Source organism: Abramis brama (assembly GCF_963993115.1).
Source record: "Abramis brama genome assembly, chromosome: 25".
Taxonomy (NCBI): domain Eukaryota; kingdom Metazoa; phylum Chordata; class Actinopteri; order Cypriniformes; family Leuciscidae; genus Abramis; species Abramis brama.
Window position 1 is genome coordinate 3,496,462 of NC_139987.1, and position 12,964 is coordinate 3,509,425.

General features: G+C 35.8%; 1 protein-coding gene across 1 annotated transcript in view; it reads left to right on the forward strand.

Moving 5' to 3' along the window:
• Window positions 1-10,235: 10,235 nt before the first annotated feature.
• epha5 (EPH receptor A5) overlaps window positions 10,236-12,964 on the forward strand; it is a 94,080-nt gene continuing 91,351 nt past the window's right edge. Inside the window, exon 1 of the mRNA XM_084104579.1 lies at window positions 10,236-10,506. Coding sequence (XP_083960705.1) covers window positions 10,422-10,506 — 85 coding nt within the window. The 5' untranslated portion in view covers window positions 10,236-10,421. The remainder of the gene's footprint in view (window positions 10,507-12,964) is intronic.

Below are 12,964 nucleotides of genomic sequence, written 5' to 3' on the forward strand. Positions count from 1 at the left end.
AAGTATAACTATAGCTATAAGTACTGTATGTTTGACTCACATTATTATTCTGTTTGTTGGCCACGACTTTTGGAAAGTGTAACAGATTAAAAAATACGCAATACAAAAATGTGTTTGACAATGCTCAAAAACAATTTACAAATGTACCGCCCAATAAAATAAAATCATATTTTTTAATTTTATACATGCATTTTGTTTAATTTCCTGCACCAAATATGTAATTCCACGGACAATAAAGTCTATCTAAAGTTAGTATGGAGCCCTGCAGCTGAACTTTAGATGTGTGTAACAGGATTCGGGCCGTGTGCGCGGGGCTAATCACTTCACAGTGAAACCCAGCGGTCGCATGGGGCGAGAAACCGTCTTTGATGTCCTGTGTGTGCATTGGGGTCAATTGACATCACACTCCCACAATTCTGCGCTAGTCCAAATGGCAAAGCTGGTGAACACACAGCAATTCAGCCCTTCGCTTTTAATAAAGCTGTCAGAAATGACACAGCCAGCCGGGGTCTGTGTGCGTGCCCTAACTCTCTCTCTCTCTTCCTGCGTTCGGGATGAGGGGGATTATGGAGATGAGGCTGTCCATTGTTATAGACTGGGGAGCATTGTCTTTTTTTTTCCACGCGGAGCAGTCTGCAGTTTTCCTCCGGTTTCATAAATGCCTGCACTGATGAGCTGTCTCTTTGTGCTAAAAAACACCTAACAAAGCTATTTAGCTCAGCTGTTAACTAGATGTGGCAGGCTTTGGCAGGAGGAAACCATGGCGTTTTCTTTATTTTTTTTTTTTTCTTTCTGCCCTTTCAAGTTTTAATTGCCCTTGTCCTGCAAGTGCAGCCAGATCTTTCGCCACTGTCACAAAAATAGCAATTACGCAGCATGAACACAGCATTTCGTGTATCAATAAAAAAAAAAATTGAGTTTGCTTTTTTTTTTTTTTTTTTTTGGAAAATGTAACGCATAAAAAGTATGCAATACAAAAATTACACAATTGCATAAAATGATCAAACAAATCATGACTTCGAGCTGTATATACTCTAAGACATAATTTCAAGCTCTTATCTAATGTATGGTAATATTATGTATTATTTTATTTCACACAGGTCACAGAAAGAGTCCTTGTTTCAGTGTAATTAAGTACCAATATTAAATAGCTACATGTTCTTACTTTAGGGTTAGGGTTAGATTAGAGTTTGGTTTAGGGTTAGTTGCGTGTATTTATGCATCATTTATACAGTAGTTATTACGTTAACACTTTATTTTTACAATGTCCTTGTTGGACATTTTACATTAACTTATAATAATAGTAAATTATTCACATTATGGTAACACTTTATTTTGATGGTCCGCTTTAGACATTCTACTAACTATAAGTAACTTTGTAGCCAACTACATGTCATCTAACTCTCATTAGAGTATTAGTAGAGTGTCTATTTAATATCTAACTCTTTATTGTGATGCTCCTCAACAGACATTATACAATATATACAATATATTATTGCAACTTTGCAACTACATGTCAATTTATTCTCTTAACCAGAACCCAACAGTCTAATAATACTCGGAGATTTAGTTGACATGTAGTCGCAAAGTTACTTATTGTTAGTATAATTTCTAAAGTGGGGCATCAAAATAAAGTGTAACCCATCTAAATTGTATGCATTGTGCAATTTAGCATTCTTCTTCTTCTTCTTCTTAGTTATTATTATATTTACCACACATTTTAAACATGCAACATGAAAATGTAGCATACTACAGTTTGAAACCTAATTTGTGCATAGTTTGTACCGCTTCAGATACTATTTTTAATATACAACTTAATTTAGCATATACACTGCAGTATGCAGTGAGCAACAGCACTCAAAACTATTTTGAACATAAGCCTTGCAATAAAAACATGATCATTAATTAAAAATAACAAATAAAATCTACATGAAATATGCTTTTGTATCATTGTTTTTGTGTCTAGTTTTTAATAAATAGGATTTTAATATAAATTCAATGTTGTTATACAATATTAATAACACAGTTATTACATTGTTATAACATCAACTAAAACATGTTCCCTGCATACTCCCAACTACGGGTAAAAACAATCGTGTTTCAAATGCCTTGAAAACGTGTGAACATCAGATGGAACTGAACGTGATTTACATTGCAGAGCAGAGAGACACTGCTTCCTCATTTCAGAAGTTCACCACTAATGACACGGTAAGTATCTTGACAGGATGAACGGCTATGCAAAGCAAGTGATGAATAAACTCATCAGCTAAGTCTCCTCATGTTACTCTCCCAAATCCCCGAGGCCCAATCAGTGTTGTGGGTTGTGTGATTAGGAGCGTCATGCGCATGTGCGACCTCAACAGCCACACACCGGCCACTGTAACCAGGATCAAAATGTTGGTGCTTTCTCTTCGCAGCCCTGAAGTGCCAGTGTCAGTGTGTCAGAGGGTTAGAGTATAAATCAGAGTATTACCGGTTTTCCGTGTACTGTGGAGACAGGGATGTTTCTGTGTGTGATACTTGCACATGCACGGTAACAGACGGGCTTGCAATTTTAACAACCCACTCTTCTCCTCCCCCTCCCTTTGGACTAAGAAGATTTGTGGTTCAGACAGCTGGGCCTGGCAGTTCATGGCCCAAACCAACCCTCCTCAGTATTTAACAGCAACCCCAGACGCGTTTCTGAGTAATTATCAGTTGATAGATTGGGATAATATGCAAATAACTGCTCACATTCATGATGAATGAACTTTATAGCTACATTTTGAAAAGCCTAATGCAATAGAATGATGCAATAATTGCTGCACACTGTACAGAGAATTTCACCATGTCTTTGTGACAAAATGCATATCTGTGTCATATATGATTATCCACAGCCACTAGTCCAAAGATGACACACCGAGTGCTGTCAAGATCTATTATTCATTTCCACCCTGCATGTGTTATGATGGTTTAAATTAGAGACAGAACTTCTTTCTGACATTGTTTTGGAATAATGAAGCTCTGAATGACTCTGATGTTAAATGTGTCAAGTTTCAGGACAGTTCTTATAAGCAGTTCAACTACAGTAAAGATTTTCCAATGTGACATGACCAGTAATACAACATTCAGTCAATATTGTAATATAAGTAATTGCACGTATTCTTTCTTTAGTTGGCATGACTACAATTATGGAACCTCAATAACAACCTGATCTCCTGAGAAAACAGAATTGTATTACAAGATGGTGATCTCGTATGAATTCATACAATTTCATTTGTACAAAAACATATTAACATTTTGAGAAAAAAATAAATAAAGCCTAGCCCTCAGAGGGGGATGAGATTGTACCAAAATGTATGAATGACATCCTTTGAATTGATACAAATTTGCCACCATTTTGTCAAAAATTAAAATAGTTACGAATTATGAAAAGAGTGTGTTATCTAGAACGTAATATGTTATCTATAACGTAATAAAATACAACCAAGAGAGTGATGAAAACACTGAGTTTTTGACCACAATAGGCTTTCATTAACAGGACTGTGTTTTTTTGTGTGTGTGCTTTTGAGCTTGTCACATCATGCACTGAAAAACTGGACAAAAGACAGATGTAAAACTTTGCACTTAAAATATTTAACCCCATTAAGCACTGATTGCATATCATTTAAAATCTAGATTAAATACACATCTCTTTAGCCAAACATTCACATAATGCATCTCATAACCTTGCACTCCAGTTATATCAAATGCAGATGACTACTGTATGTATTGCTTGAAATGTTATGATCAGCTAATGTTATGTATGCTAATTATTTCCCATTTGCTTTTCTGTTCGGTAACAAGAGATTGCACCAGCTCCAGTATGGATCCAGTCTCTTTTGAGGACTTCAGATGACGCCAACTCTGAATCAATATGTACTACTGCCAAATGTTCCATATATTGTAATCACTATGATCACACTTGCTTTATTGAGCTCATTGTTTGTCCAAATGAATACATGATGTTAGCTAACTGCTTGATTTGGATTATCTTAGACCTGTATATTTCTTACATATGGATATTATTTTGACACATCCACCTCTGATAACAGATTCATCTAAATTGTAATATAGAAAGATACATTTTCTGATAGGCCGTTATCAGAAAAGTGCTATACAAATAAATGTGAATTGAACTGAATTGATCAAACCAGGAACAATGGTATAATCTAAAACTACTGATGATTGATGGTGATTGATTATAAGTATTACAAAGTTTAAAAGGAACATTTGTGCCAAGTACCGATCCAAACAAATGCTACAAATGTAATTTATAAGGTATGTAAGTTTATTGTCAGATTCCCAGACAGCAACAGAGCCGGCCCAGATCCGGCCCACATCTGGTACTTGTGGAATCCACGTGTGGGCCAGATCTGGGCCGACACTATGTTGTTGTCTGGGTATACACAAATTTTGGTAGTTTGAGAAAGTAGTTACTATCTAAGCCATTTAAAATTTCACGTGAAAAAAGTTGAAAGGCATACAATCATATCTTAAACTGAACAGAGGAAACCTAATAGCACAAATATCCAAAGAGTCTGACATCATGTGGTTTGACTAGTTTGCTAGAACTGGTGTTGTTTAACATACAAGGAACATTTGTGCCAAGTATCAATCCAAACAAATGCTACAAATGTCATTTATAAGGTGTGTAAGTTTACTGCAAAAAACATGTCAGCCCAGACAGCAACAGAGCCGGCCCAGCATTGGTGCTAGCATTGGTGTTGTTTAACATCACAGGAACATGTTAGCCAAACCTCACCACGGGGGGTTAAGCCTTTCACCCACAATCCAGACAGCAAGTGGGATTTTGCAAATTGCATCTGATGAGTAACGAAGGATCAAATTATGCAATTTATGGAATAAAAAGTTTGCATTCAGCATAACGTCTTTCAATGTGAGTGAATTGCATCTGGCGGTGTCATAGAGAGGCGCAGTGTAGCAGACGTCTGGTCTGCTCGTATGCAGCTCACACACTCACCAGATGCTTGAGTTTCACAGTGTTACCTCAGGAGCCTCCAACATGCTCAAGGACTGGCTTAAAAACATGCTGCGATGGATCGCTCTCAATATCTCTCTCAGTTTATTTTGAGATATACGTGAAGACAGTCATTGGCTGCAGTGAGATCAGCTTAAAGCACTAGATTTTCAGTAGATTTTCATGATATGCTTTGAGGAAAGTTCTTCTCTATTACTCTGAGGAGAAACTCAGAGTAAACGAAAGTTTCATTGAGATCCTACAGAATGGATAACATAAGGGCAGAATGAAAAGGTGCTGACGAAATGCAGGATGGTCCCATCGAAAGTGTAGAAACAATGTCCACTCAGTAAATTTCATAATTAATTACAAATAAATAACACTTTTCAATAAACGTACAAGTTTGAGACTGAAACAGTGTTTTCTTTTTATTATCCAATATTTTGTTTTATTTACAACTTTGAAAAGTCTTTTTTTTTTTTTTTTTACATTTTATGTGAAGAGGGAAACATGTTTCACCATCATCATTTAAACACTCAAGTGCTCAAAAAGGGCACCAATAAAAAAACAATATCCTTCAAAAAGGTCTTTTCAGTATAAATTAAAATAATGTTAAGTAAAATGAAATAGTCAAAGCCTACTTGCACTGGAAGTGCTGGTTTCGGCTGCAGTCACGTCCTCGTCTCATATATGAAACACCTGCTAATGCACTGGCATTCACGTAAAGCAGCCATGTTGACCAGTTTGGGTGAGTGAGGGCAAAACACACAGATATAGTACCTTCAATGCCCTGTAGATGGCGATATCACTTCTTCTGTAGCAGAAATAAACTACTGCAAAAAAGTTAGGTGCCATGCAAAATGTAAGGAGTAATTGCATCACTCATCACATGTGTACTGGAGTAAAGAGTACATATACTTATCAAAGATGTAGTCAAGTAGAGAGTAAAAGTTGCTAATATTTTGATACTCAGTAAAACTACAAAGTAGCTAAAAAAGATACTTAAGTACAGTAACTTATAACATTAAGTTGTATACTTTACACCAACCTTATTTGACACCCAGTCCAGTTCTTTCTGCAACTGTTTTACGAGATGGCGTATACTTTCCTTTAGAAAAAAAAAAATCTATACATTGAGTATCTGAGCAAATATAATAAAGTTTTGAGGGTAATATTTACACTCAAGGCCCATTCACATCAAAGACAATAACGATAACTATAATAATAGTTATGGTATCGACGACACCATCAACCCCCCTTGGTAACTACCCAGAACACCATAGTATTTACCTAGCAACATCCCCTCAGAACACCAAGCCACCGCATAGCAACACCCTGGAAACCAACCACAACAACCTATAGCATTATAGCAGTGACTTTTACATGGACAAACACCATTCACATTGCTTTTAAAAAATAAAAAGATCTTGTTTCTAAGTAATTGCATTAAGCAATCCTCTCAGTTTTATTGAAAGACCAAATTACCTTTGGAAATGGAAGGAATTGAAAGCTTTTGTTTTCATTGTTAATGAAATCATGTCATGTGTAACAATAGGGTGATCAATCACTGCTATTCGTCACTGTCTCACTGTCAAGCTTTATGAAAAGAAGGGAGAAAAAAATCTGGCATTGGCCAGTGACCAGTGACTCAGTGTGCTTCATGTTTGTGGAAAAGAGACACAAAGTGAAATGCACAATTAGCAACTTCAATGCAACTTGCTAAGTTTACAAAAGTGAGAAGTACACTAAGTAATCAAAACGTTAACATTGCTGTATGCATCCGTGGCCTGTTACACAAAACTAGGTAGCAGTTTATTTCAGTGGTCCACTTTAGACATTGTACTTTAAGTAACTTTGCAACTACATGTCAACTAGCAGTCATTAGAGTATTAGTAGACACTCTGCTTAATATCTGCTAACTCTTTATTTCTAAATTTGTGTTGTTGTGTTTCTACTGTATATTGTCTCCTTCGTCGTCTGATTTATACAGCTAACCATTACAAGAACTTAAACTTATTTTATTCCAACTAGGTGCAAAGGCAACATTTTTCATTTTCATTTAGTTTAACCTGTACCAAAATAACTGAAGTTGAAATAAAAATGAGTAAAAACTAAATAAACATTCTTAAAAAATAAAAAACCCTATTGTAATTATGCATAATTTACCATTATTACTATTGTAAGCACATGTAACGTGTAACTACATCACTTTAAAATAGTGTTACCATTTATTCTTTTAAAGCATTTTTTTCTGTAACAAGTACTCTTTTTAAACGTTTGCTAAACTGTACTTCTTTTTCATGAGGGGATTGACCAATCAGAATCACATATTTCAGAGAGCTATAATAAAACCTGTTAAGGTGAACCTCACATCATTTTTTTAGTGAGTTAATGGTTATTTGAAGTGTCCTCTTATGTCTAACCATATTATAGTTTGCACTTTATCAATCATGACTGCCCACTGGCTTCTGAGTCACCCTACATCCCACAATGCACCAGTGTGCTGCTCTGAGATTGTGTGTGCTGACTCTTGGATTGTTCTCTTCCTGTACTTTTGTCCAAGTCCTCTCTCTCTTAAATGCCAGGACACGATTATCAGTAGTGACAGCTCAGCTGTGTCTGCCTAAACCCAGCCTCGGCTCTGAGTGTGGTGGCAAAGACCCTGCTGTTTTAGGATCAGACAGCGCGGGTCTTTGCTGAAGTCTATGACAAGTCCAGTTCCTTCTTTAATTTAGGAGCTGCAGCCTCTTCAGTAGAGTTGGGGTACTTGGACTCGGACTCAGATTGCAATTATGAATGAACTTGAACTTGGATGTTGAACTTGTCATTGACTCAGGCATTTCAATTTTTTTTTGGAATACAGCCGAATACACGTCATGTAAGATAAAAAACAACAACAAAAAAACCAACAACAACAAACAAAAAATAAAGATAACAAGACAGTAATAAACGTCTCCCACTCAAACCCAATTGGTTCAGGACTTGGACTCCACAAGATGGACTCGGACCCAACACTGTGCATTGGAACCATTCTGACAACAACTTCCCTTAAGATTGACTACTTTAAAAAATGTTCTTAAGAAAAGTTTCTTATGCTCACCAATGTTGCATTTATTTGATCAGAAATACATAAAAACAATAATATTATAAATATTATTACAATTAAAAATAACTGTTTTGTATTTAAATGATTATTTTTTTATTCCTGTGATCGAAGCTGAATTTGTCAGCATCATTACTCCAGTCTTCAGTGTCACATGATCCTTCAGAAATCATTCTGATATGCTGATTTGCTGCTCAAGAAACATTTATTATTACTTATTATTAGTATTATCAATGTTGAAAACAGTTGTACTGAGTCATATTTTAGTGGAAACCGTGATACATTTTTTCAGGATTCTTGAATGAATATAAAGTTCAAAAGAACAACATTTATTTTAAATAGAATTTTACCAATGTAAAAGTCTTTTTTTATTGTCACTTGTGGTCAATTTAATACATTCTTGCTGAATAAAAGTATTAATTTCTTTTAAAACAAAATTAATAATATATATATATATATATATATATATATATATATATATATATATATATATATATATATATATATATATATATATATATATATATATATATATATATATTATAGTAAACAACTTATAGCCACCATTTATCAATGACTCAGCAATGCATATCATAACATCTTAGATTAGATCAATATTTCTTTAACACATTTAACCAGATTTAAATACGTTTGCACTTGTTTGGGCATTATTTTTTATTGTGCTCTGTTCTTTATCTAGACATTTATCATCCGGACCTGACCATGATTGCGTGATGTCACGTGCAACAGAAACAATGATGCTGTAACCCAACTCTTTCCTTCCCTGTTTTTGTTGACATATGAAGACAAAGCCGTGGTTGATGTTCTTTAGTTTGAGATTTTGAACTCTTCAGTTACTGCTGAAGAGTGTGTGGTGAATGAGGATGTTGAGGAGCGTGGGATGTGTCAGGAGGGCACGGCACGGGAATATGGATAATCATGCAGATGAAAGAGATTGAGCTGCAGTCACTGAACACATCTATCTTGTGGGTGGAAGTGCTGCTTCGGCTAAAATTTGGATTTTAAGAATGCAGTGAAAAATACAGCAAAAGATAAAAAGGCCATGCAAGCTTAAATCACATTTGTTCGGTGAATACAGACTTGCTTTTGGAAATCTTTACATGTTCATGTTGCAAAAGCTTGTTGATTTAAATGAATAGTTATAGTTTAATGTAGGTCACATAAGACAAATTACTATGCCATATTTTTAGTGTTTTACTTTACATGTTTTCCTTACAAAACTACAGTATGTGCATAATATTATATAAACACTTAATGTAATTATCACAATAAAAAAAAAAACGTACAACTGATGCATTATCATTGCCACTAACATTTTACCTATTATTCCAATTGTTTCCAATTTCATGAATTTGTATGTCCTCATTATAGATACATAACCACTATACAATGGTTTTCCAAATAACCAGAAAATAGTTGTTTGTAGAAATTTGGCATTGAACTGTCAAACCCTTTTGGTTTTAAATAGAACCATTATCACAGTATTATTATTATTATTATTATAGATAGATAGATAGATAGACAGACAGACAGACAGACAGATAGAACGATAGATGGAACGATAGATAGATAGATAGATAGATAGATAGATAGATAGATAGATAGATAGATAGATAGATAGATAGATAGATAGATAGATAGACAGAATGATAGATAGATAGATAGATAGATAGATAGATAGATAGATAGATAGATAGATAGATAGATAGATAGATAGACAGAATGATAGATAGATAGATAGATAGATAGATAGATAGATAGATAGATAGATAGATAGATAGATAGATAGATAGATAGATAGATAGATAGATAGATAATAAACAGGTAAATCTAGGCTACTAAATATTAAATTATGAATAGGTAGCCTATATTACGTAGTTAATTATTTGGGCTTCAGGCATTTTTAATAGAGTAGGCTATTATCAGTCAAACAGCGTGCACATAGATGTCATTTTTGAACATTATTCGTCTGACTTGCACCTTCATTAGTCTAGATGAGTCTCATGTCATGAGCAGTCATTGATGTCTATTGGAGAGCTGTAATCGTTTACTCCTCCTCCTCTTCCTCGTGCTGCTGCTGTGTGTGTGTGTGTGTGTGTGTCTGACAGCTCTGCGTCCGCGACTCTCAAACACTCACCGCAACGTGCGCGCCGCTTCTCTCCGCTCAAATGTGTGTTTCTCCCTGCGTGTCTTCGGTCAGCGGTCCTCATGTCCCCTGTAACTCTCGCAGGATCGTTCCAGTGCTGATGTGATTTCAGTACGTTCATTCATTTCGACACATTTCTTCAGTCGACGAGTATGCGTTCACGGTGGAGTTACATCGCCTGGATTTGCGTCTTCAGTCTCGGCGCGTTCAGGACTTTCTGCATTCCTAGTAATGAAGGTAAGACATGGGGAAATCTGGGAAATGTGGTATTTGCGGGGATATTATGGTTGATGGTAATCCGCAAAGAGAACATACAGTTCTGGAAGTAAAGGTTCTTCAATGGTTCAGCAAAGAACGCTTTTCTGATTCAAAGCCATTTTTGGATCCATTGGGTTCTTGGGTGGCTCTATGGTTGAGACAAAAACAAAAGTTCTTGATGTTTCATTAAAGATTCCTCAGATTAGTGAATTGTTGTCTCGGATTTGATGTCTGCATTACAGTGGTTACTAAATGACCAGAACATAATTTTTAAAAGTTGTTTGTAGAACTTAAAAAGGTTCTCCAATGATATCCGATTGTCAAACCCTTTTGGTTTTAAATATAACCATTATTTTTTTTTTAAAAAGGGTTCACAATATACATTAGAAGTATAAATGCATCAAACCCCCATGTTTTATGGGTCTACATGGGTATTTTATGGTATACACGGGTACATGTGGCTCTCTAACATAAATGTTCTCTACACAGGTTGAAATGTTGAAGCATTATGTAATATATTGTCTGCAAAGATTTCACACCAGAGCAGAAGTTCCTGAACATCAGTGATTACAGTTAGCCAAACTCCCAGCCAGGTGTTATTTAAAAGTCTCAGTTCACTGCCTCACATTCACTGAAAACACGGACAGAAGTCATAAAGTGTATTGTGCATTGCATCATTTCCTTTGAACACGTTCAATGGAGCTTTTTAAAGACTTTATGAATCGTGTTGATCAGAATGAAAGCACTATTCAGTGAAGCTTTAATGTAGATTCAATAGTCTATTTTAAGGACCTGTTTTAGGACACAGATCTTAAATGCTTGATTATTGCAGGATGAAAAGGAATGCCTAAATGTAATGATTTCTACAGCGCACGGAGACAAAGATGAGGCACTTCATGAAGGTTTTAAATTAAAATTTTCTTTTCAGAGGTTAAACATGTGCTAAAAAGATCAAATAGCTCTAAAAACATATCTAATGCATTGGACCACCATGACACGTTTGGTATAAATATGATGTCTTATTTTTGTGATAGCTGAAGTGTACACGTGGGATGGCGAATTTGCATTAGAAGCGTAGAGACAAAGGAAACATAGAGACGGCGTGCATCAAAGTTCCCTAAATTTGCTTTGTAGTGGTCAGAGAACAATAACCACCATTCCATATTTTACAGCTTTATTTCCCAGGATACAGCAGTATATTTGCATGAAAACCCTTTCAAGCTTTTGGACATTTTAACTAGTAAACATAAAAAAATAAAAAAAATAAAAAAGATTTCACCCGTGGTTACCATGGGAAATGTCAGCAAATTATCCGCAACTAGAATAAATGTGTTCCAATTTATCACTCGGGCTGAAGCGCGCGGACTATAGAATATGTAAATATTGTAATGAGCAGAAGTCAGCATATGGATAATGCGATGACAAGTGTGGGGATGAGTTGATTGATTGTGCGCTGATGATGGCACAATAAAAATGAGAGCAGGATGGGGGAGGGCGCCTGGGTGCCTACACAGACTGGCACAATGGCCTGGCAGACGCGCGAGGACAACGGACACTTGAAAAATCACAATAGCTGCAAGTATGGCAAAATTGGAACGAACCTGTCGATTCTGAGAGCTGAGAACTGCGGTGAACTGTGATCTGTATGGCAGAGTGCTTTAAAAACACTTTAAATGAACATGAACCATTATACCCGTTGCATTTAGACTGTTTAACCTTGAGTGTTCCAAAGCAGAAAGCCAACAAATCAGAATAATTGCCTTAAATATCCTGCAGTGTTTCTTGAGAATCCTTCTTTCATGGTTTACTTTGTTCAGTTTTAAAATGTGTTTTCTTCCCCTCTCAAAGTTAGATTTCCATATATCGCAACATTAACAAGTTTTAAACGCTTGTATTTGCCTAAGGATGGACATAACCTCTCTTTTATCTAGTTCAGAACTGTACTTCTTCATGCTAATTGGATTTATGGGATTCTCCCCAGGATATTTTCTTTCAGTTTAAGTAGGACAATGCACATCGGTTTCTGTCATTCAAACAAAAGACATTTAGACCTCATTTAGAGACATTTAAATGCGCCACACAGACTATTTCATTTGATGTTAAAAGCAGGTTGAATGTAAATGTAATTCAGTGTTTATTTTTTTTCCCCCTTAGCAGATTTGTTCTAATGTGTATTAGTTAGGGTACGTTTACACGACAACGATACGCTTAAAACGGAGAAGTTTTTCCTTTGAGTTTTCCCACGTACAGACGACACCATTGTCAAAACGATCCCAGTTCACACGGATCCGCGAAAACGACTAAAAACGCTGTATTCTGCTGCCAGGCCAGTAGATGGCGATGAAACACTATAGACTGAACACATAAAACGCATGTGCATGACGTCATCGTTTTCAGAGATTTGCGTTTTTGTTGTTTACACGGAGACCGTTTTCAA